The sequence below is a fragment of the Silurus meridionalis genome, chromosome 15, assembly GCF_014805685.1.
Source record: "Silurus meridionalis isolate SWU-2019-XX chromosome 15, ASM1480568v1, whole genome shotgun sequence".
In the NCBI taxonomy this organism is placed as follows: domain Eukaryota; kingdom Metazoa; phylum Chordata; class Actinopteri; order Siluriformes; family Siluridae; genus Silurus; species Silurus meridionalis.
In genome coordinates this window covers 22,321,263-22,343,704 of record NC_060898.1, presented here as the reverse complement: position 1 = coordinate 22,343,704, position 22,442 = coordinate 22,321,263, and the positions used below count along the sequence as shown (strand labels likewise).

At 42.4% G+C, this 22,442-nt stretch overlaps 2 protein-coding genes across 2 annotated transcripts in view; both read left to right on the top strand.

The window, feature by feature from the left end:
- Positions 1–12,511, top strand: part of slc25a14 (solute carrier family 25 member 14) — a 27,946-nt gene extending 15,435 nt beyond the window's left edge. The window contains exon 9 of the transcript XR_006927950.1: positions 12,483–12,511. The gene's annotated coding sequence lies outside the window, so the exon portion shown is untranslated. The remainder of the gene's footprint in view (positions 1–12,482) is intronic.
- pof1b (POF1B actin binding protein) overlaps positions 1–22,442 on the top strand; it is a 24,329-nt gene extending 1,887 nt beyond the window's left edge. The window contains exons 2-13 of the mRNA XM_046867324.1: positions 92–163; positions 10,942–11,153; positions 12,195–12,222; positions 12,405–12,482; positions 12,680–12,772; positions 14,903–15,016; positions 16,231–16,383; positions 17,063–17,182; positions 17,420–17,548; positions 17,989–18,062; positions 19,559–19,676; positions 19,791–22,442. Coding sequence (XP_046723280.1) covers positions 92–163; positions 10,942–11,153; positions 12,195–12,222; positions 12,405–12,482; positions 12,680–12,772; positions 14,903–15,016; positions 16,231–16,383; positions 17,063–17,182; positions 17,420–17,548; positions 17,989–18,062; positions 19,559–19,676; positions 19,791–19,808 — 1,209 coding nt within the window. The 3' untranslated portion in view covers positions 19,809–22,442. The remainder of the gene's footprint in view (positions 1–91; positions 164–10,941; positions 11,154–12,194; positions 12,223–12,404; positions 12,483–12,679; positions 12,773–14,902; positions 15,017–16,230; positions 16,384–17,062; positions 17,183–17,419; positions 17,549–17,988; positions 18,063–19,558; positions 19,677–19,790) is intronic.

Sequence of the window (22,442 nt, the reverse complement as noted above, 5' to 3'; positions counted from 1 at the left end):
ACAACTGAAACTCAGGCAGTGTTTAGATCAGTGGCATCATGTGTCGCATTACAAGCTGTTATTACACCGTGTGTGTTCTTCTCTTGTTTAGAGCATCAACGGCCAGTCCTCCTCGGTCTTCAGTAATCCATCGAGCCCCGTCAAGAGCCCTGAGCCTCCAGAGGTAAGAACCTTCAGCTTCAAAGTTCAAACGCCAACCTGCTGTCTGTAGGTGCCGTGTCTCAGATTTAATTTCTCTGTGCAGCTGCAGGTCACTCTGAGTGTGTGTGTGTGTGTGTGTGTGTGTGTGTGTGTGTGTGTGTGTGTGTGTGTGAGTGTGTGTGTGTGTGTGAGTGTGAGTGTGTGTGTGTGTGTCTGTGTGTGTGTGAGTGTGAGTGTGAGTGTGTGTGTGTGTGTGTGTGTGTGTGTGTACGCACATGTTCAGTAGGTGAGTGTGTGTAGAATGTGTATGTGTGCATGTTCAATACATTAGTGTGTGTGTGTGTGTGTGTGTGTGTGTGTGAGTGTGTGTGTCTGTGTGTGTGTATGTTCAGTGCAGTGTGTGTGTGTGTGTGTGTGTGTGTCTGTGCAGTAGGTGGATGAGTTTGTGCACAGATTGTGTGTGTGTGTGTGTGTGTGTGTGTGTGTGTGTGTGTGTGTGTGTGTGTGTGGATGTTCATTAGTGCATAATTGCAGTTTGTGTAAGAGTGTGATTTGAGAGTGTGTGTAATAGGTGGATAAGTTTGTGTGTGTGTGTGTGTGCAGTGTGCACATGTGCATGAGTGTTCAGTGCAGTGTGTGTGGAGTGTGTGTCTGTGTGTGTATGTTCAGTGCTGTGTGTGTGTGTGTGTGTGTGTGTGTGTGTGTGTGTGTGTGTGTGGATGTTCATTGCGTGAGTGCATAATTGCAGTGTGTGTAAGAGTGTGATTTGAGAGTGTGTGTAATAGGTGGATAAGTTTGTGTGTGTGTGTGCAGTGTGCACATGTGCATGAGTGTTCAGTGCAGTGTGTGTGTGTGTGTGTGTGTATGAAAGTGTCTACGTGTACATTTTGCGCTTGCAGGGTTTATGGGTTTGTGTAACAGTGTTGTTGCTGGAGGCGGTGTAGAGGCAGTATGGCGTGTGTGTGTGTGTGTGTGTGTGTGTGTGTGTGTGTGTGTGTGTGTGTGTGTGTGTGTGGAGTGTATGGAGGTGTGTCAGATGAAGGAATGAATCTGTTGGTTCCCACGTCCTTCACCCTGCGCTAGTAATAAAAAGTCAGCAGCAATAAAACCGCCGCTGCTGCTGACACACTTCTCTACTGGCTGATTTGATTCATCTGCTTTTAATGCACATTATTAATAATAATAAACAGATTTTTTATATTTATTAAATTTACTTTTTCAGTAAATGCAAAGTTCCTGAAACTTTCACTATATTCGTATTATTCCTGCTGATTTCCAGACGTGATAATGGGAACGTTGTGGATGGATTTTTTTTCAGAAGCTGTTTTCCTCCTCACACTGGAGTCTGTAGTGTTCTACATTCATTTATATATTCTCACACACACACACACACACACACACACACAAAAACCCTTGCGAAAACCCTAAGTACAGTATGTGCTTTTTGGAGCATCTCATTCCATTTAGTCCCAATTTGTTCTTTTAATTCCCTCCACCCTTCTGAGATGTTCCTCTAGAGTTTGAAGTGTTCATCAGCCACAAGTGTATTATGAAAAGCAGGTACTGATGTAGGTGAGGAGACCTGGAGTGCAGTCAGTGTTTACATTCATCCCAAAGGTGTTCAGTAGGGATGAGATCAGAGCTCTATAGCAGCAAGATCTTCCTCTCCAAAGCATGTAAACCAGATCTTCAAGGAGCTCACTTTGTGCACAGGGGCATCGCCATGCTGGAACAGATTTGGGTTTCCAAGTTCAAGTGAATGCGACATTTTATTATAGCGCCATCTAAAGACGTCCTGGAGAAGAACCACATATAGCAGGAAAGTTCAGGTGTCCTAATACTTTTGCCTGTTGCGTGTGATCTATTTGAAAATGTTTTTATGTTTATCTGTTATCGACTTCAAAACACTGGGAAGCTGCGAGAAGCACAAAACGCTTTCAGCTGTTTTTATATAAGCTGATTTGAATAATTTTATTCTTCTGAACTCCTGAAGCCAAGTGAAGAATACAGAGGGCGGACTGTTGGCTGGCAGATGTTTTGCAGATGTTTTTACAGATTGAGAGAGTTTCTGCCTACAAATAACTGTCTGATATTCAATGATATTCAATGACCTTCTCTGGTCAATGAAGCTCCGCCCCATTTCCTCCGTAACTCGCGTCTCATGCGTCTGTTACTATGGAAGCACTAATGTCTGAGGAAGTGTACATATGTATACAAAAAAGATGTTGGACTTCTGATCGGAAGGTCATGGGTTCAAATCCCAGCACTCCCGAGCAGCCATTGCTGGGCCCTTCAGCATGGCTCCTGTATTATATTTTCCAGCCGGAACTACTTTCCTGCCGCTTTTCAGACACTCACCTTGTGCGTGCTGATGGCGAACCCCCCCTGGACATTGATGTTTTAGGGACATGTTTGGCCTCAGGGTGGAGCCTCCGTGCCCTCAGGGTGGAGCCTCCGTGCCCTCAGGGTGGAGCCTCCGTGCCCTGTTTGTGGAATTTTGGCTGTAAATCTTGTTTTTGTGCACAAACGGTACGGAGGCACAAAACATGAAAGATGAACACCGAGTTCCCGAGTGTCAGGTGTCACACAGGGAATGTGGATTGTGTTACAGCAGGTTTTCTCACATGAGCTGGAAAGTGATATGATGGGAAAGTGGAATGATGGGGAAAAATGGAATTAACAGGGAAGCGGAATAATTGGGAAAAGTGGAATAATGAAAGGTTCTCCACATTGTATGGAGATGAACAAGGTCACAGAGATTCCACCTCGTGCTCTCATATCCTGAGAGTAATGATCCCCGTGGAGAAAACAGGAATGTGAGGAGTTTCTGCAGTTGCATGATGATCTGACCAGATTGAAGTGTGACGCACTACAGGAAGTCAGTCAGACCCTGATACCGACTTCCTGTTTTTTATTTATCCGAACACACCTGATATATTTATAGTGTTGTACACACTCATTTCTCTCTCATTCCATTACTGTCTTTCGGTGTCTGTCTCACAACCTGTTTCTGTCTCTAGGCGTCTGTCTGCTTTAGTGTCTCTCTCTCTCTCTCTCTCTCTCTCTCTCTCTCTCTCTCTCTCTCATATATATATATATCTATCTTTATATCAGTGCTTTTGTAATGCTCCAGCTGGTTCACTATGAGCTCAGTAACTCTGTATAATATCTCTGATATCAGTTTCTCTCTCCGATTCACTCCAGATGTGTCGTGTCAAACATTGCCGTGTTTCCGGATTCACTGCTGGCATGAGAAAACAGGAGCACTTGGCAGCTCGGCCGAGGAGGAGGCGTGTGTTTCCTGCGAATTCTAATTGTTTTAAGAGTAACACAAACTATGCGAGGTTTAATGAGGAACGGAAAGTAAACTGCCTTTACAGCTGGACTTTCTGGATATTACAGTGCATTGTGATTGGATAGAAGGCGTGCAGGTGTGAATACTGGATTGTGATTTGTTTTTTAAGGCGTTTGGGTGGGAACAGTGGATTGTGATTGGCTGGAAGTGCAGGTGAAAATAGTGGATTGTGATTGGCTGGAAGTGCAGGTGGAGGAGCTTTAGGTACGGAGGAACTTATATGGCGAATCCGGGGTTTTTGATGAGATAAATTTGACATGCTTGAGAAGAAATCGTGAAACCGAATGAGAAACTGAACGAGAAACGGCACCAGGAGTTAACTCCAACAGCTGCATCATTAGAAGAGACACACGGAATTCACTTTTTCTGTCTCTAATAAATAGTTTTAATGCTAAATTTGAATAAATGTAATCTTGGCAATACTTTATGGCAATACTTTATTTAGTCAGTTTTGACTGATTGAACTCCTCGATGCTGAGAAGTGACCATGGTAGAAGGTGATAATCCACAGCCAGGTGTGAGGTCTTACACAATTTTAATTCTCTAATGCTTCACCTCGGACTGTTCTCCTCCACATGGTGCACTAATGCACACTATGTACACTGTATATGCGTTAAGTTGAAAGCGCCGTGTCCCCTGAAGCTTCTGAAGAAACCTCTGGTACATCGAGTACACAAATCACGTGTGTGTGTAATTAGGCAGCGTTTGGTTTAGTGACATTCCACAATCGCACACTTTTGGCCTGCAGCCAGTTTTGTTCAGTGTTTTTGATCACAACACAGTGACGAGGCGGTGTAGGTGATGTGCAGTGTGTAGCCTTTTACTGCTGAACGGGTTTTTAGACGTGTGTGTAGTTTGTGTTGGTGTTTTATTTCTACTAAAATGACTTATAATAAATGGCAGCAAAAAATGGCAGCAAAAAATGGCAACTGTTTTAGAAAGTCATTGTAGTCAAAAGAATGTGCACCCATGTCCATTTAGGTCATTGTCCAAGTGATGTTCAGGTGAGGGTTTTGGTAATGGTTCAGGCCATGGTTCAGGTTATGGTACAGGTGAAAGTTCACCTCATGGTACAGGCCATGGTTCAGGTGATGGTATAGGCCATGGTTCAGGTGATGGTTCAGGTCATGGTTTAGGCGATGGTTCAGGTCATGGTTTAGGCGATGGTTCAGGTGATGGTCCATGCCATGGATGGTCCAGGCTTTGGTTCAGGCTTTGGTTGCACAATGGATTACGTGATGGTTCAATTTATGGTTTGGGTAATGGTTCACATGATGGTTCAGGTTAAGTTTCATGTGTTGGTTTATGTGATAGTGATGGTTATGGCTTTGCATATATTGCACCTTCAATAAAGTGAACATCTCTGGTTAATTTTTGACCTCTCGCACATTCACAACTTAAAACAATGTTAGCATAGCTAATGGTATCTATGAGCCAAGTTCTTTTCATATAAAAAAATCGAAAAGTCTTTAATATTTGTGGCCGTGTTTGTATCATGATCCGTGTTCACACGTCCGAGCGTAATTAGCTTTCGAACGTCTCCATTTTTAACTACAAATTACAAAAAGCTAATCCCAAAGCTATTTCACGCGGAGTCGCGAGTGTTCACGCTTGGCCGCGTGTTATTTTAAGAGTTACAACGTGATAAAAGTAAACACGCTCATGACGTGATGTTATTTGGAAACGAAGCCTGTCATTAAAATCATTGTTGACAAATTCATCTCGAACCGAAGGAATGTCGTTCCAGATCTTTCTCAGTGCTGCAGCGAAGCCTCCGGTCAAACCCACGGCATTTCATTTACATTCTCGCCGGAGTTCTGGTGCAGTAAATCAACTTTAAAAGAAAGATAATTTGTTTGAAAGAATGAAATCAATAATTAAAGCTCCTCTGAGCGTTCTCTCTGGGCCGTGAGCAGATCGCCTGCTTTTCTAAAAGTCTTTTCAGAGCTCTCAAGTCTTGTTTTGTAAGAGTGGATTCTTTGAGCTGCGAATAGAATTCTCTGTGTTCGTGTCTCCTGTGGCATGGTGAGGCCTGGCATTGGCTCCGGGTGAAAAACGAGCCGCCGCGATTCTCCGCTTTTCTCTCAGTTCACTCTGGGTGACGGGAACGACTTTATTCTCAGCGCGTAACCTCGAAACCTTGGCCTCACACTGCAACCTACTTCTGCCTGCCCCAAACTCCAGCACAATATATCAGACAAGCCAGTAAATTCTTTCCTCTGATTGTTCACACACCACAGTGACTCTTTTACCTTCGCCTGTGTAACACCATGTTCTAGCTACTGTTCCTGCACTGGAGTAAAAGTGCTAATCCTCTACTTGATACTGTGGAAGCAAAACTGCTCTTTTAACACTTCATGAATAAAAGCAGAAAAGGTCACACCGGTAGCTCAGTAGTTAAGGTGTTAAACTTCTGACTAACATCTGACTGTCTTGAGCTCAAATCCCAGCCGTGCCATGCTGCCCTGCTGGGCCCCTATGTGAGGCCCTTAACCCTAAGATTGTGCAGCGTATAAATAAGATAATGGGATGTGCATCTTTTATAAAAAAGCATAGTCAACAATACGATATGTTAAAGATACACATAAAGCAGCTACTCATGCGATACGATTTCCCCCTATTGCAATGCCGTGCGATCCGATTCAACATGATGCATTTCAATATGGTACTGATAGATTACTTTTATTTCTTTGGTTCAGACAGACTGCAAATAATTCATTTACTTCAGTGCTTTCCGAATCAGACGCATGTCCTTTTCACAAGCACGCCTTTGTAGTGCAAAATAAACATTTACTAAATCCAGATGTTCTTCTCCTGTTGTGTCTGCAGGAAGTCACAGCTCTGCCTCTGCCATGTTGATCTGTATTCTGCGTGACTCTCAGGACACGCCTCGGTCTCTAGTGTTGTGACGGGTCATATTCATGTAGCAGCGGCATCGCTGAGAGATTACTGGTCACTTTCTAAATAATAGGTAGAGCGCATCCACTGATAATTAGATATAAATAAATAGTTTTTTACAGATGCAAATATGTGTTTATGTTTACACACTATCACGTTTAAAAGTCAAAGTCAAAGAGGTCAAAGTCACACAGGGATGAGATCGTGCCGTTTCACGTGTGACGAGGGCTCGGTCGCAGGGTGCACGTGTGCTCGGAATAGCAGACGTGGTAAATCACGCGGTCAGAACTGTACACAGGATGATGTCTTTTCCCACATTGACTTATAACCGTCGGCGCTCCCTGTGACTGTGCGTGCAGCTCTGTGCTGCCACCTGTTGGCATGAAACTTTTTAATTAGAATTTTTTTTAAAGTGGATTGGATAAAAGTTGGCATTTGCATCACGATGCATCATTTTGGATATTCAAACTAAGCAAGTAAAAGGAAAAGGTCGTCTTCCAAATGTTATAGAAGAAGTTCTGTATATGGATCATCCTCATCCCTGTATATATGGATTTCATACCCTATTTAATGTGCATTTCTGGTTAGATGCTAAATGCTAAATCTAATCTGAATGAGGCATGTTTTAAACATTTTGTGCAAGAAAATAAACCTAATGAGGGCACGAGTTTGTGGAACATTTCAGTGTAGTAAACTGTACTGTCTTACGGACTAGTCCTGTTTTGGCAGAGTACTGGAGCATTTCAGTGTCTCTGCTTTTGTGAAGGTAATGAGCGTAATCCCGTGTGGTATGTTCGCTATGGAAATAGTTTTGGTTTACACACGTATACAGTACATGCTTTTGAACCATATATTTCTTTTTTTTTCAAACCGAGCAATAAACCTCTGAAATGTCCTGAAGGCTATAGGAGGAGCAAAAAGTGTCCAAAGTGCAGGTAATGAATCAGATTTATCGGATCGAGGGCTGGAGAACCGGCTCTGATCTATGTCTTTTTACTCCCCCTCTCCCGTTGTTTATTTTTATATTTCTTGGTGTCAGGACTTGAATAAAAAAAACAATGACGGTGTTCAAATGTGAGAAAAAAACACTGGATTCGTTAACGTGTGTTCAGGAGCAGATCTCCAGCACCTGAAGTCAAGTACGTTCCCTGTCCTCTGGAGAACGCAGGGAATGTTCTGCTGACACGCCCACGTCGAAGAGGTCCGTCTCGACACCCTGACGCACACAACGCCACATTGTGACGGTGGGAAACGTTACACTTCCAGACGAGGTCTTTTGGCTGCCACCTGAACCACTTGAGATTCGGTGAAGAGCCGTGGTTTGGCACGGAGATAGAAAAAAAAAAAAGCTCTGTTTTTTTTCTGACTTCATTGCGAGCGTTTCGAGTTTACACACCTGTGTGAAATGACACGAATTCTTTATGTGCGTGTAACTCCTGTTCCTCTGAACCCATAAAACTGTCATCAGAGCTCAAACATCTGCTCGTGTTTATTAGAGCCGTGTTTTACACCTTTCAGCATTTTTCTTCCCACCAAAAAAAACACCAAAAAATCTGCTCCATGGACACCACAAGATTGCTATGCACTTCTTTATAAATAAAAAGATAAAAGGAATAAAAAAAATCCCATCCCACGTTGAGGCCTATTTGCTGTTTAAATAAGATCCATTCTTCTGGGAAGATGTTCCTCTAGATTTTGTGGACATGTGTTAGCAAAGACACTGAGATGAGATGATTATGGAGATGATGGTTTGAGGAGTCCTGGGGTGCAGTCAGCGTTCACACTCATCCCAAAGGAGTTCAATTGGTTTTGGAGCTCGATGGCAGGAGATCTTCCTCTCAGACCTCTGGAAAGCATATCTTTATGGAGCTGGATTTGTGCAAAGAAGCATTGTCACGCTGGAACAGGTTTGGGTCTCTGAGTTTTTTCAAGTGAAGGGAAAATTTCATGCGATCGCATCTAATGACGTTCGTTCCTCCAACTTGTTTTTTGATTGCTGTAGCATGAAATTTTCCCTTCACTCGAAATTTGACACCCAAACCTGTTCCAGCTTCATGAAGATCTGCTTCACATGGGTTGGAGTGGCAGATCTTCTACAGAGCTCTAAAACCTATTGAACACCTTTTGGGATGAATGTGAACGCTGACTGCACCTCAGGCCTCCTCACCTTCTCCCTACATCTGTGCCTGAGTGGGCACAAATCCCCACGAAATCTAGAGGAACACCTTCCCAGAAGAATGGAGGTTATTATTAGAGCAAATGTGGACTTAAGACTGGTATGCGCTTCTTTTTGAAGATCCCATTCCGCATTATGTTCAGGTGTCCACAAACTTTTGTAGCAAGTTGTAAATCTTTTCAGACTTGTACTGGTTGCTAGAGTGTGTAAATCATTATCCTTGTTGTGTCTTGTATCATGTTTGGGCTTCTCCAGGACAAAACCGTGATCTCGGCTTTGTTCTGATCCTGTGATGACAGAGGCGAGGTGTAGTCGTGAAGCGAGTCAGCGCTAGCCTGAGTAGACGCTTTTTTTCTTGCAGATTGACCATTCGTGATGCTTTCACGTCTGTATGGATCTCACGTCGCTCTCATTTCACTCTCACTGCTCCCTGGAATCCGGTCTGGCTGCTTTGCCACACCTCTGTTTTGGATGCCAATAGAAACCACAGTGTTTAGTTTTCTGGGCAGAACTATTTTATAATGAAAAAAAAGGTGGCGGTTAGAACAGTTACCAGTGTGTCGAGTAATTCAAAGGGATTAGAATTGCACAATTAGACACATCTCTACCACCCCCCATCCCCCCATTCCCCCCAGCTCTGAGTTGCACAACAGAAAATCATTAGATCGAATCCCGGCAATACCTCCGAGCTGCCTGAGTATGTGGACGGTGTCTGGTGTCACCCCTACTTGTCAATCAAATCAAATGCTAGCCAATCGTATGCATCCGTAAGATCATGTACATGGATGGCTGTAAGCTCGGCCCTGACTGTTACTCTGGAGACCAGCTGTTCTGGTCAGGAGTTTTGGGTGAGGAATGTTGTCTGATACAGGATTCTAGCTGCTTAACAGTCCTGGGTCTTCTTTGTTGTATTTACACAGACTCTTCCACTATGAAGCCATGCTGGGGAAATAAATGCAGTTTGTGGTTTAGTTATTTCTTTATGGTCATGCTGAGATATTATTAGCAAGCAGCTGATAATATTTTTATTTTTATTATAGTTAATATATAGTTTGCTGTATACAATAAATAAAATAGTTTTCAGGGATTTACATTCTTTCATTTCTTCACTTTCAGCTGTAATTTATTTGCATTCAGTAAATTTTTTTTCACCATTTGATTATTACCACCAATTCACAAATGGGCTCCTCGACCCCTGCCCCCGTTTCCATAGTTTCAAATTCACAACTACTTTCTGTTTTACTGGCACTTTTTTTTCGCAAACACATAAATCCTGATTCGTCATGTATCGTATGATGTTTTCCTCATATCACTCATCCCTGAGCCTGGAATCATCCCACACGTATAAAAGAACTGTTCCGCTGAGATAAAAGGCAGCGGTGTGTGTGGACAACAACCGACCATCTGCTTCTGCGCTGAGTATTTATTCAGGTGCAAGCTGTGGTGAGGTCGAACACTGCACTGTACTGGTGGTTGTTATGGAATGGTTTGTTGGCGGATCGGAGCGTGAATCTGGAACTTGGAAGCCTTGCCGCCTTCCCTCCGTCTTACCCAGTAGAGCAGTTTAGAATATAAAAGTGAAAGTGACTGTCCGTAAGTTGACTGAATGCTTTGGGGAAGAAACTGTTATTGTGGCATGAGGTCCTGGACCTAATGGAGGGGAGCGACTGAAAGAGTTGGACAAAAGTATTGGGATGCCTGACCTTTCCATACAGTTATATATGTGGTTCTTCTTCAAACTTTGTCAAACTAAATTGGATGCACACAATTGTATAGAATCTTTGGATGCAGTAGCATGAATCTTAAACCTGTTCCAGCATGATGATGCCAGTTCCATGAAAATCTGCTTTACATCTGTTGGAGTGGAAGATCTCCTGCTATAGAGCTCTAAACCGTATTGAACACCTTTTGGGATGAATGTGAACGGCATCCCAGTCCTCCTCACCTTCTGACCAACATCAGTACCTGACTTTACTAACACCCTTGTAGCTTAATGAATATTCATAAATCTCAATAAAGTCTAGTGGAACATCTTCCCAGAAGAGTGGAGGTTATTATAAGAGCAAATGGAGATTAAATGTGGAATGGCACACTCCAAAATCAGTTACAAATCTCTTGGTCAGATGTCTACATGGTTTTGTCCATAGGGTTTAATTGAATTTAATTGGCAAATGTTGGAATTATCTGGATGAATGATGTTCCTCTACAGTTTTCCCCATTTCATCCATATATTTATTTTTCTGTCAGAGGGATTATCACGGAGTTTCATGACGGTACACGTTATCCGCCTTCCTCTGCTGTAGATATCTCCGGTATTATTTATAAAAAAATGTGACACGTGTTTTCTGCATGTTTTTGTGTCTTCATGAAGGTGATGTTGGAGAGCAGCAGCAGCAGCATCCACGAAGCCATCAATATTGACGTGAAGACGAACCTAACGAGTGAATTGAAGACGGATTTCGAGTACGAACCGGTAGCCAAACTCGACACGCGCTTCTTCGGAGAGCTTCTCGCAGAGGTCTACCGGAAAAACTGCGACATCCACACCTGCATCTCGGAGCACGTGGTGAAGATGCGCGGACGGTGCGAGCAACAGTTTTCAGAATTTCATTCAGAAAGTTCTGGGGAAAGGAGGGGTATAAAACAGCCTTATCTCAGAAATACTTGCTGTTCTGTCTGCAAGCGAACACACCTTCCCTATGAAAAAAAGGGAAAATAGTCACGTATTAATCATTTGTCAAACCCTTCCCTTCCCGTTCGCCCGCATGCTGTGAGTCATGAATGTATCGTAGACCAAACATAATGATTTTGAGGGGATTTTTTCTTTACAGTTTTTCTCAGTTGCTTTGCAGCGATTCTCAGTTCGGATCAATTCCGTCTTTCTTTTCAACTTCTTCTTTCTTTTTTTTTGTAAATGTGTCTTAAATTGATGAATTGTGCAGATAAGTTTTTAAATGTCAGTAATGAAGGCGTGTGGGGCATCAGATCAACCAATCATCAACTGGTTCTCTAAAACAGGTCGAAGGTGAATCTCGTAAACTTTCAATTGCCGTCAGAGCGAAACACAGAATTAAAATTGCAAAAAAACAAACAGGAAATGAACGTACACCGGTACAGTAAAGTGTGAATCCTGTCTGGTCTCTTACAATCAACATCCCACATACAGTCATGTGTGCATTTGTGCTGTTGAATTTTAAAGTTGCCATACAGAAGAAATTTAAACTTGTGCATTTTCAATCATTGGAGTCCAAACCGTAGTTTACATCAGGAAACACTACAACACAGGAACACGACGAAACAGTTTTGTTTGTGAACAATAACAAAAGGACTCATTATTCTGACGGTAACGAGATTTTCGTTCCCACAAATGCTTACTTTCTCCAGAAGAAATAAGGATTCTCAGAAAAGTACAGGCTTTTTGCAAGAAATCTATTATGTGCTGCTGCTTGTACAAATTGTTTAGAGAAATGCACTGATATGCGAATGTTAGGATTGTTTTGAGAAACGCTCCAAAGCAACTGAGAAAAACTGTAATCAGTTTATTATATGATACCTGACTGCTTGACTAAGTCTTTGTACTGCTTAGAAAGCTTGTGTTCATGTCCTGTCATGTTCTCTTCACAGAAAACACTTACTGGACCTCGATTATAAGGTAGGGAGTGGCAGCTGAAGCAGCACTTACTTTTGAGCACCCAACGCTGCACTGACATAAATACAGAAACACTGAAATACTTAGTAGGACAAACACTTTTGTAGAATGGAAATGTTGTAAAATAAACATGTGTGTGTGTGTGTGTGTGTGTGTGTGTGTGTGTGTGTGTGTCATTGTGCTAGGAGAAAGAAGACATCGAACTCCTCATTCCGAAAGGAGTGTCTGAACTGACGAAGCAGCAGATACGCTACCTCCTACAGGTGTGTGTGTGTGTGTGTGTGTGTGTGTGTGTGTGTGTGTGTATGAAGTAATCAACACTCCTTCACTGCCCCACCCAATTCCCAACAGCCCCACCCTTACATTCCTGTCTAACAACAATAGCAGCATGTTTAGTCTTTGTTGCTGTTTGCAGAGTGACGCGAGATTTTTCTTTTTTCTTTTCTCTCCCTGGTTCCAGACGCGCATGACAGCTGACAAGACCATGCGCATGCTCCTGAGCACCTTCAGCAGCCTGAGAGAAGATCTGGTGCACCTGCAGGACGATCTGAGGGTGAGAGCGCCCTCCTCAGATTACTGTATACACACACACACACATACACAAAGAACAAACACATACACACACCGTTTCTCCTTTCTCCATCATGCACGTTTGTGAAGATCAGCTGCACCCAATCTCATTCATTAAAAAAAAGTTTAATGTTCAGCAGGGCAAGAACGTGCCACACTGCACATCTCCTGGGGGGAGGGGGGTGTAAAAAAGAATTATACGAAAAACAATAAATATTTATGTTTGCAGACAGAAATGTGCTGCACATTTAATCTCGATGTGAAGATCACATCAGGTGTCCAGGTGCACCTTCTGATCCTATTAAGATGTTAAACAAAATTAGTTGCCATAAGGGTTTGTCTCCAACAACTTCCACAACAACTGCCCCAGTAATTGCCCCTACAAGCTGACTTAATTACTTCCCCAACTACACCAAATTTTCCAAATACTTCTCCTCCAATTTTCCCAACTGCCCCCAAAACGTTTTCCAAATCCTTCTTAATAACTGCCCCACCATGTTTTCCATGTACAACCCCTCCAATTTCCTCCAGATGTACCCTCAAGTTCTCCAACTACCTTTGCAACAACTGCCCCACGTTTTCCGTCTACTTCCCCTCTGATTTCTCCAACTACTTACCTAACAACTGTCCCCAACATTTTCCAACTACTTTCCCAAAATGTTTTCCATCTACTTTACCTCTAATTTTTCCAACTACTGCCCCAACACCTACAAGTATTACAATTACTTCCCCAACAACTGCCCCTACAGGTTTTCCAAGAGCCTCCAAAACAACTGCCCCTACAACCGCCCTTAGATTTCCCCTATAACAGCACCTTTTTGTCCTCATTCCTCAGGTCAGAGGAACCTGTCAGACATTGTTGTTAATCACAACAGAACATTTCTGATTAGATGCTGATTGGAGTTATCACGTTTGGAATTTAGATGTTGGCTAAAAGCCATTCTACTGTAATAAACGTGTGCTGTTATATTAGTAACCGTTATTCATGTTGGACGTGACCGGTTTAACCACAGCCTTAGACTCAGTCCTCTAGAATCAGCTCTGTGACAACACCAGAGTGATTCATGTCACAGGAAGCTCCCTGGAAGATCTAATTTCCTAAAATCAGTGATCTCAGGTGTGAGCAGTTGGGACTTGCTTTGTGGCTGAAGAGGTTAATTAAAGGCAAAGATCACAAAGTTTCTTGGAAACATCCAGCAGGTTAGGCGTTATAAACGTGGGTGTGAGCTACAAATGAGCGAACTTGGCATGGACGTGTTTGGGAACGCCCGGTTACAGTTACTGCTGTTGTGTTTCAGGAGATATTGAAGGCAGCAGGTAGGATTAATGGTGAATCATATAGAACATGTTCGCATACATTATGTAGCCATGGTATCACAGTGGGTATGATGTTGAAATTCAGACCAGAACGTTGTGGGGTCAATGCTCAGCACCAACAGTATGGCACTGCTGGGCCCTTGAGCAAGGCCCTTACCTCTCAACTGCTCAGTTGTATAAATGTAAACCTGGATGAGGGATCTGCCAAACTTCATAAATGTAACAGGGCCTTTCATGAACTTCGCTTCTAACATGTAGGCAGTGTAACGCTTGGTCAGCATCAGATCAGGAGGTAATATGAGACATACTGGGCTTTGGCATGGTCGCTGGTAGAGGTCGACCGATTTTATTGATAGCTAGGTTGGATAGTACTGGCCGATACCCGATTAATCAACCGATAGTTCTGTAACTTTATTACAAAAAAACTTTACTCAATCATCAAAATGTGCCAAATGAAATAAATATAAATATATTAATTATATTAATAAATATTGAGGAAAATGAGAAATGCATTCGAACCACAACAAAAAAAACCCACTCCAAATAAATAAAAACACTTACATTCAAAATCAATAACTGACAAGTCAAATAAAAAGCATGTGGCATCAGTGATTCGCCTCTAGAGGCCGCTGTCTTGCTGTATAACTCAACCCGGAAAAACTATCAGTATGAATTTTTGTTGATAGCCGACAGTTATAGCATCAAATATCACTGCCGATTAAAAAAATAAAAGAAGTAATTCTTGCTGTTCTGCTATGATTGCTCTTAAAGTGTTAATCGTGTCTTGCATGTGCAGCGTCTGGAGAGTGAGAAAGAGCAGCTGGAGAGAGACCTGAGCTTCAAGGCTGACCAGGCCCAGCAGTACGACAGACTGATGGAAACTGTACGCGAGAACAACCGGCAGCTGCAGGTACTGAGGTTTTCGAGTGTACGCTATCTCTGGTGATAATTTCCAGTATCCACCTTAACACTCCTGAAACAAAAACATGTTCGCGTTTCCATAGTAACGGTTTAGATAGGGACATGCTTTTATCAGTCTCATGACACCCAGGATTTTTTCTTTTTAATCTTATACACTTTGAGAAACGAAACTGACAGCTCTACGACATCAAACGGAACACTCTGTGGTCAAAAGTATTCGGACACCCGACAGCCATGTATTGTTCCTTTACAAACTGGTAGCACAAGTTGGAGGCACACAATTGTATAGGACGCCTTTGGATGTTTTTGTCTTTCACTTTAACTACCCAAACACGGTTCCAGCATGACAGTGCCCCTATACACAATGCCAGTTCCATGAAGATATGCTCTACGTGGGTTGGATTGGAGCTCTGACCCTCACCCTTAGTAAACACCTGTGTGATAAATTCTTCACACCTGCTGTACCTCAGGCCTCCTTTACTAACACCCTTATGGCAGAATCCCACACAAATCTCCACAAACACACTAAATTCTAGTGGAACATCTTCCCATAAGAGTGGAGGTTGATATAAGAGAGCAAACGGGGACTAAATGGGATACTAACAAAAAGCATGCTCAGGTGTCTACAAATCTTTGACCATATAGTGTATAGACAGGTAAGAAGTAGGTATGAACTGGTTTCTGGTATCCCAAATCGTAAGGAGGTAAAAAACGCTCCAGTTTCGACATCTGATGTCATGTGATGCTACGGCTGAGAAATAGGACCACCCAGAAATCATAAATTATTATTATCATTATTTTAAAAAAATCACAAAAATGTTTTTGGAGATACTGTAGTGACTGTATTCCAAATGTGGAGAATTGCACATGTCATGAATGTAAAGATTTTGAAGCATTTTCACTTTTTAAAACACGATAGAGAAAAGTGTTCAGAAATAAATTCATTTAGATTTTGTATGAACAAATCTGTGGGTTTTCCAAGAAGTTCCGGAAATTCAGTTCTCTTACAGGTTTGTGAGGCAGAAGATGAGATCCAGAGTTTCACTGGAGCTAGCTCTGAGCTTCTGAGGGGCAGAAATGCCCAATATCTCTATAAATATAATATTAAAACAGTGTAAGCTCTTAGCCATGCAACATGTCCTCAGAGAATACAGGAGTTTGAAGAACCTCGAATGATTTGATGTGTTTGCACGTTGTACGCAGATTTCCCTGAAAGAGAGCACCATGTCCCAGCGCAAACTGGAGTCCCAGCTCATGACCAACCACAGCTCGGACTCCAGCAAGGATTTCCGCATCAAGGACCTGGAAGGCAGCAAACGCGCGCTGGAGCAGGAGAACGAGCTGCTGCGCAAGAAGGTGGGAGGAGCTTCACAGAGCTCATATCCGAAGTTAAATTCTGAACGATGCCATGATTTTAAACTTCCAGAAACAGAACAGAGATCATCACTTTATATGGTTTTTGAAGAGTAAATTGTTTTTTTCTTCCTTTTGATTTCTTATTTCAATCTTTAACACCACCAAGTTTGGTCCAAATGACTTCCTGTATGTCAAGGATGTCCACGATACTGCAAATACTTGAAAAACGTGTGCAGATAAATTAAAAAAACAACGGTCTTTTCCTGTTGTGTCTACGGGAAGTTACAGCTCTACCTCTGCCATGTTAATCTGTATTCTATGTGACTCTCAGGACACGCCATCGATCTGATATTGGTCACAAATCATCAGACACTTTCATAAAAATACAATCAGGGCAGTGCAAATGATCATATTTCCCATATAAGTGCAGGGTTGCAGGGTCTGTGTGAACTCTTTAATGCCAGAGGGTTCCTAGTTTGGGAAAATCCGGAATTCCTCGGTTCTCATGGACATAACGCTGCCCTGGGAGGTTTTTTTATGTGCAAGTGTGGAGATGTGTGTCAAAGTAGTTTTGTGAAAACAAGTGAAAACTGCAGCAAGAAGCTTATATGTATATATGTATATGTGTGTGTGTGTGTGTGTGTGTGTGTGTGTGTGTGTGTGTGTGTGTGTGTTTCAGCTCGAAGGCCAGTGCAGCAGCTCCACTCTGCAGACTAAGACGCAGGATTTGTCCAGACATTACGAACAGTTGCTGAAAGAACTGCGAGAGGAGAAAGACAAGGAGTTGTCGAGTATGCGGGTGAGAATGATGTGTTACTCACAACGCAGCAGTCAGTAGTCAGTTCTTTGCTTCACCTCAGTCTTCAGTAGACACTTTTCATACATTTGATACATAACGGTGATTAACAGCAGACGAGTTTGATCTTTTATTTTCCCAATTTATGGCTATGTTACAGGGAACTTGCTTGTTAAACACACTGTATAACTCTGTGTGTGTGTGTGTGTGTGTGTGTGTGTGTGTGTGTGTGTGAGACAGTCTCAGCTGGTGAAGATCCAGACAGAATACACTACAGAACACTCTGGTGATAAGAGCCTACAGCTGAGGATCAAAGAGCTCCTGACCACAATGGAGCAGCGCGAAACCACCATCAAACGCCAAGAGGAGGTTTGAACACGCGCTCGCACACATACGTACATCCATGCATGCATCCATATGTACACACACACACACACACACACACACACACACACACACACACCTTCACATGCACACACAAGGACATGGACACCCACATACACCCATGTGATCACTTGCCATCATGTTTTATTTTCTAATCCCGGTTCTGATACTGAAGTCCGACTGATCCTCGTCTAATAAATATTTAATTACCTGCTTAAATTTTAAACGATAAATAAAAATACAGAAAAAATAATCGGTTGAAACAGGACTTAAACCCTGCAGCTCTCACACACTGGAAAAATTATTCAATTTAAAGTGTGTGTGTGAATGTGTGTATGTATATATTTATATATTATGTTTGATTGACAGCTCTTACTGTCCCTGAATTCTTCTGTTGACTCTCTGACTCGTGCTGTTTGCTTTAGGAGATCAGACGGCTGAAGCTGGAGAAGAGCAGCAGCAGCTCCGGCAGCACCACTCAGACCATCGTTACTAAAAGGTGTGTGTGTGTGTGTGTGTGTGTGTGTGTGTGTGTGTGTGTGTGTGTGTGTGTGTGTGTGTGTGTGTGTGTGTGTGTGTGTGTGTGTGTGTGTGTGTGTGTGTGTATCCAGAGTGTGACACTGAGACTTATTACATTCCTGTTGCATATTTTGATTCTTCTTTCTTAAAAAAAGAGACATCTGCTTTGAAACACAGAAAATACAGTTTAGAGAGAATCAGAATGAAACTTCACACTGACATGATGAAACATCAGGAAGTAAAACAGCAGAGAACATTCCTGACACTGTGGGAAGACAAAACACTGACTAGACGAGGGCTGGAGATGAGACGTGAACGGAAACAACTCGCGCATGGATTTATAGAGAAAACCTTGAAATCGCTGATATCATCTCAACAAACACTCTGGAATGTTTGGAGCTTCTTGGACGCTTGGTTTGGTGCATCCTGTACGCTGATATGATCGGGGTCAAAATGAAAACTCGGTGATGGAGTAAAAAAAGTATCCACAGCGCCCTCTCTGGTTAATGATAGGGAAGGTCAAAGGGAAGCCAGGTAACGAGTTGCAGGATCACCTGAAAGCAGCTGCAACAACGTTTTTTCAAATGACGTATTCAATATACGTCTTCTACAAACTGTACAATACAGTTGTAGATATAAGCAAAAGTATTGGGACACCCAACTTTCCCAGACGTATTTGGTTCTCTCCCATAAATAATATATATAAATGATATATAAATAATATAATAAACTTAAAAAAAAAGATAAACAATGCAAACACTGGTGTATCTAGCTTTTGGAGGTTTCTCACATGTTCTACAACATTAAATATAAGTTTTTTTTTTTCTCTCACAAATTGTTGAAGGCACACAGTACAGGAGGTCATTGGATGCAAAAGCATGAAATTTTGTCCTTCCTGAACTAATTGAACTAGCAGACCCAAACCTGTTTCAGCATGACAATGCTCCTGTGCACAAAGACAGCTCCATGAAGATCTGCTTTACATCAGTTGGATTGGAAGATCTCCTGCTATAGAGCTCTAAATGTACGGTGGCCGAGAAGTGCACCCCAGGTCTCCTCACCTGCTCACCTCTTTCAGTACTTGTTCACTAACACCCTCATGGCTGAAGGAATCTGGTGAAACATCTTCCCAGAAGAGTGGAACTAAGGGATTTAAACATGGAATAAGATGTTAAAAACAATAAGCACAAACCAATAATATGGTCAGGTGTCCACAACCAGATTCACCACCTCTCATATATGGGGATTATTTCATTATATGTATAAGGACTACTGGACTTGAAGACCACTTAAGATCTTCTTTATGATGCAGGATCTGGTTCAGTTTTGCAAAAACACATTTTATTATTATTATCATCACTTTTTTTTCTTGTCTGCAAATAGAATATAATGTGATTGGCTGTGTTTCAGTAGAAGTTGTTGCTTGTATGTGTTGACGTGTGTATCTGAACCACGTGCTTTTCTTCACTGGTGTAGGTACCAGAACCAGTACCCGATCCTGGGTCTGCTAAGTGATGACTATCAGTACACACCAGCACCTTTTAGGGAATCCAAGACCATCGTCATTAAGAGGACGGGGGAGTCGTGCAAGAAGGTACAGCAGGAAACCTCAAAACATCTTCCAGAACTTTCTCTCCCTGTTCAGTTAGGACTGTGTTAATCACTGCGGCTTTTTTTTTTCTCTTCTTTTTCCCTTTTTTTTGGACAGGAATTCACTACATCCTAAAGACCAGGTGTCTCTCCGACATGATGAGCTCAATGGCCATCCAGAATATTTCCGCCAGTTCCTGCTAGATCACCGCTCTTTCGTTTCTGACCCCTCTGTCCCCCTCTCCATTTCCCTGTCCATCCCTCTGGTCATCGCACCATCCATTTTACTTTCCATCTCCCTCTCCATCCCTCTGGTCATTCTTTTGTCCATCCCTTTCTCCACCTCTCTGTTCATCCCTCTTTTAATCTCTCTGTCCGTCTCTATTTCCATCAATCTGTCCATCTCTCTGTCTATCCATTCATCATCTCTCAGTCTATTCCTCTATTTTTTTTTGTCCATCTCTCGGTCCATCCCTTTGCCCATCCCTCTTTCACCCCTCCATCTCACTGCCCATCCCTCTATCCATCCCTCCATTACTTAATACATCCCTCTATCTCTATATCTCTCTGCCCATCCCTTTGCCCATTTCTTTGTTCATCCCTCTATCCTACAGTCCATCCCTCTGTCTATCTTTCTCCTCGTACTCCTGTGTAGAGCCTCTGTGGTTTCGAGTCTCGGAGTAAACGGACGTGAGATTCACGCCGCAGCTCAGTTGCGATCTCCTCCGCAGCTCCACCTGCTTCTGAGGGCACCTTGTGATGATCTAGTGGCTCACGTCTGGCACCAGGATGTAGTTTTCCTTCAGCATTTACAACATTTACCATTTCTGTTTACGATGTTTTGTACTTTACACTTTCTGTATCCTGGAGAACTTTGTAGCATGGGGTTGCGGCACACGTACGGCACGAACGCGAAGCGGTGATGGGATTCGAGGCTTTCTATCAGCAGATGAGGTTTATTTAGTTTGTTTCGGTTGCATGTGGCGAAGAATGAATTATGGATTATTGGAAATAAAAGAGACGAGGATTTGGGTTGAGGAGAACGTTAGTGTATCGAGCAGTAATATAGCATGATTGGGGTTTATTTGGTATTTGTTTTGTTTTTTTTGTTTTGTTTTAAATCCTAACGTCTCAGAGTTACTTTTAACACAAACCGAACGTGGCAGCTAACACGCTTTTTTAACTAATCCGCATTTTACCGTCCAAACCCACGACTTCTAATGGTACTGACAATATAACACTTCATAATCGTTTAAATGGTGCGATGATAGAATGTAGCTTAAAAAGCTGCAATTTTCGAAGTACCAAATACACACACACACACACACACACACACACACACACACACACACACACACAATATGGCAAAAGTATTGGGACACCCAACTTTTCACAGGTGTTCTTCCACAAAGAAAGTTGGAGGCACACAATTTCACTGGACGTCTGTGGATGTGGGAGCATGAAATTTCCCCTCTGTTTGAGACCCAAACCCGTTTCAGCACAAAGCCAGCTCATGAAGATCTGCATTCCATGGGTTGGAGTGGAAGATCTCCTGCTGTAGTGCTTTAAACACTGTTGGGATGAATTTAAACGCTGACTGCACCTCAGGCCTCCTACATCACTACCTGACTTTACTAACGCTCTTGTCAGCTGAATCTCCACAAGCACACTCCAAAATATCATTGAACATCTTCCCAGAACAGTGGAGGGTAAGTGGGGACTCAGTGTGGAATGGGATGTTCAAAAAAAAGCACATACAGATCTTATGGTTAGATGTCTGCAAACATTTGTCCATATAGTGTATAATTATCTAATGTACATCTAATGGCTACTTTGATAAGAAAATCTGCTTATTCAGCTTTTTGGTTCTCCAGTCAGCCAATCATGTAGCAGCAGCAGCAATATGATGCAGGAGATAATGAAGATTTAGTTGCTTCAGGAGCTTCAGGTGGTGTGATGTTTACATGGAACATCAGAACGAGGAGCATCATTGAGTAGTATGAGTAGAAGTGATCGTCTGCTCTTGTAGTCCATGGATCTGACCGTTCAGCAGGTTCTAAAGACACCATAAAGAGTGCTAATTTGAGGTACCATAGCCTTCCTGTCAGCTCAGACCAGTTTTAGGAAGTCTCAGTATTTCAAAAACTGCTGATCTTCTGACATTTTCACAGTTTGAGGGGGGAAAAAAAACAGCTGAGAACAGTTTGATTCGACACTAAATTCAATTCAGAACAAAAAATAAAGAAACACGTCAGAATGCATGACATGGATGAAGCCTGAACCAGAAGAAGACTTGAGGAGGAGGAACCTGATGTGTTCTCCTGCCTCAAAGTTCAATCTTGCCTTGTGTTTTCTGAGTTTTGCGTTTCCGTCCACAGAACTGGACGGTTTTCCTGTGTCCAGGTGGTTGTGATTGAAATGTTAGGAGATCAGATCAGATTTTACAGATGTTTCTGTTGAAGTTGCCATTTGTTTTCATAGCGCACGTGATCTAGCACAGTTCACTGAAGAATACGAGACCAACACATGGACATCTTTAGTTTAACTCGCAGCGGTGTGTGAAGATGCGTGACCTCGTATACTACTGACGACATCTGCTGTACGCCGTCTTTCTGAATGTTGCACGTGTAACATCAAACTTTGTTCCATTGCCTCTGTTTTTAATTAATTTTCTTTTGTATATGATTTGATTCTGCTTCGGGTTGTTACACTGCCCTCTGCTGCCTGCAAGGTGAATTCCAATAACAATAAAAAACTTTAACAACTTTAA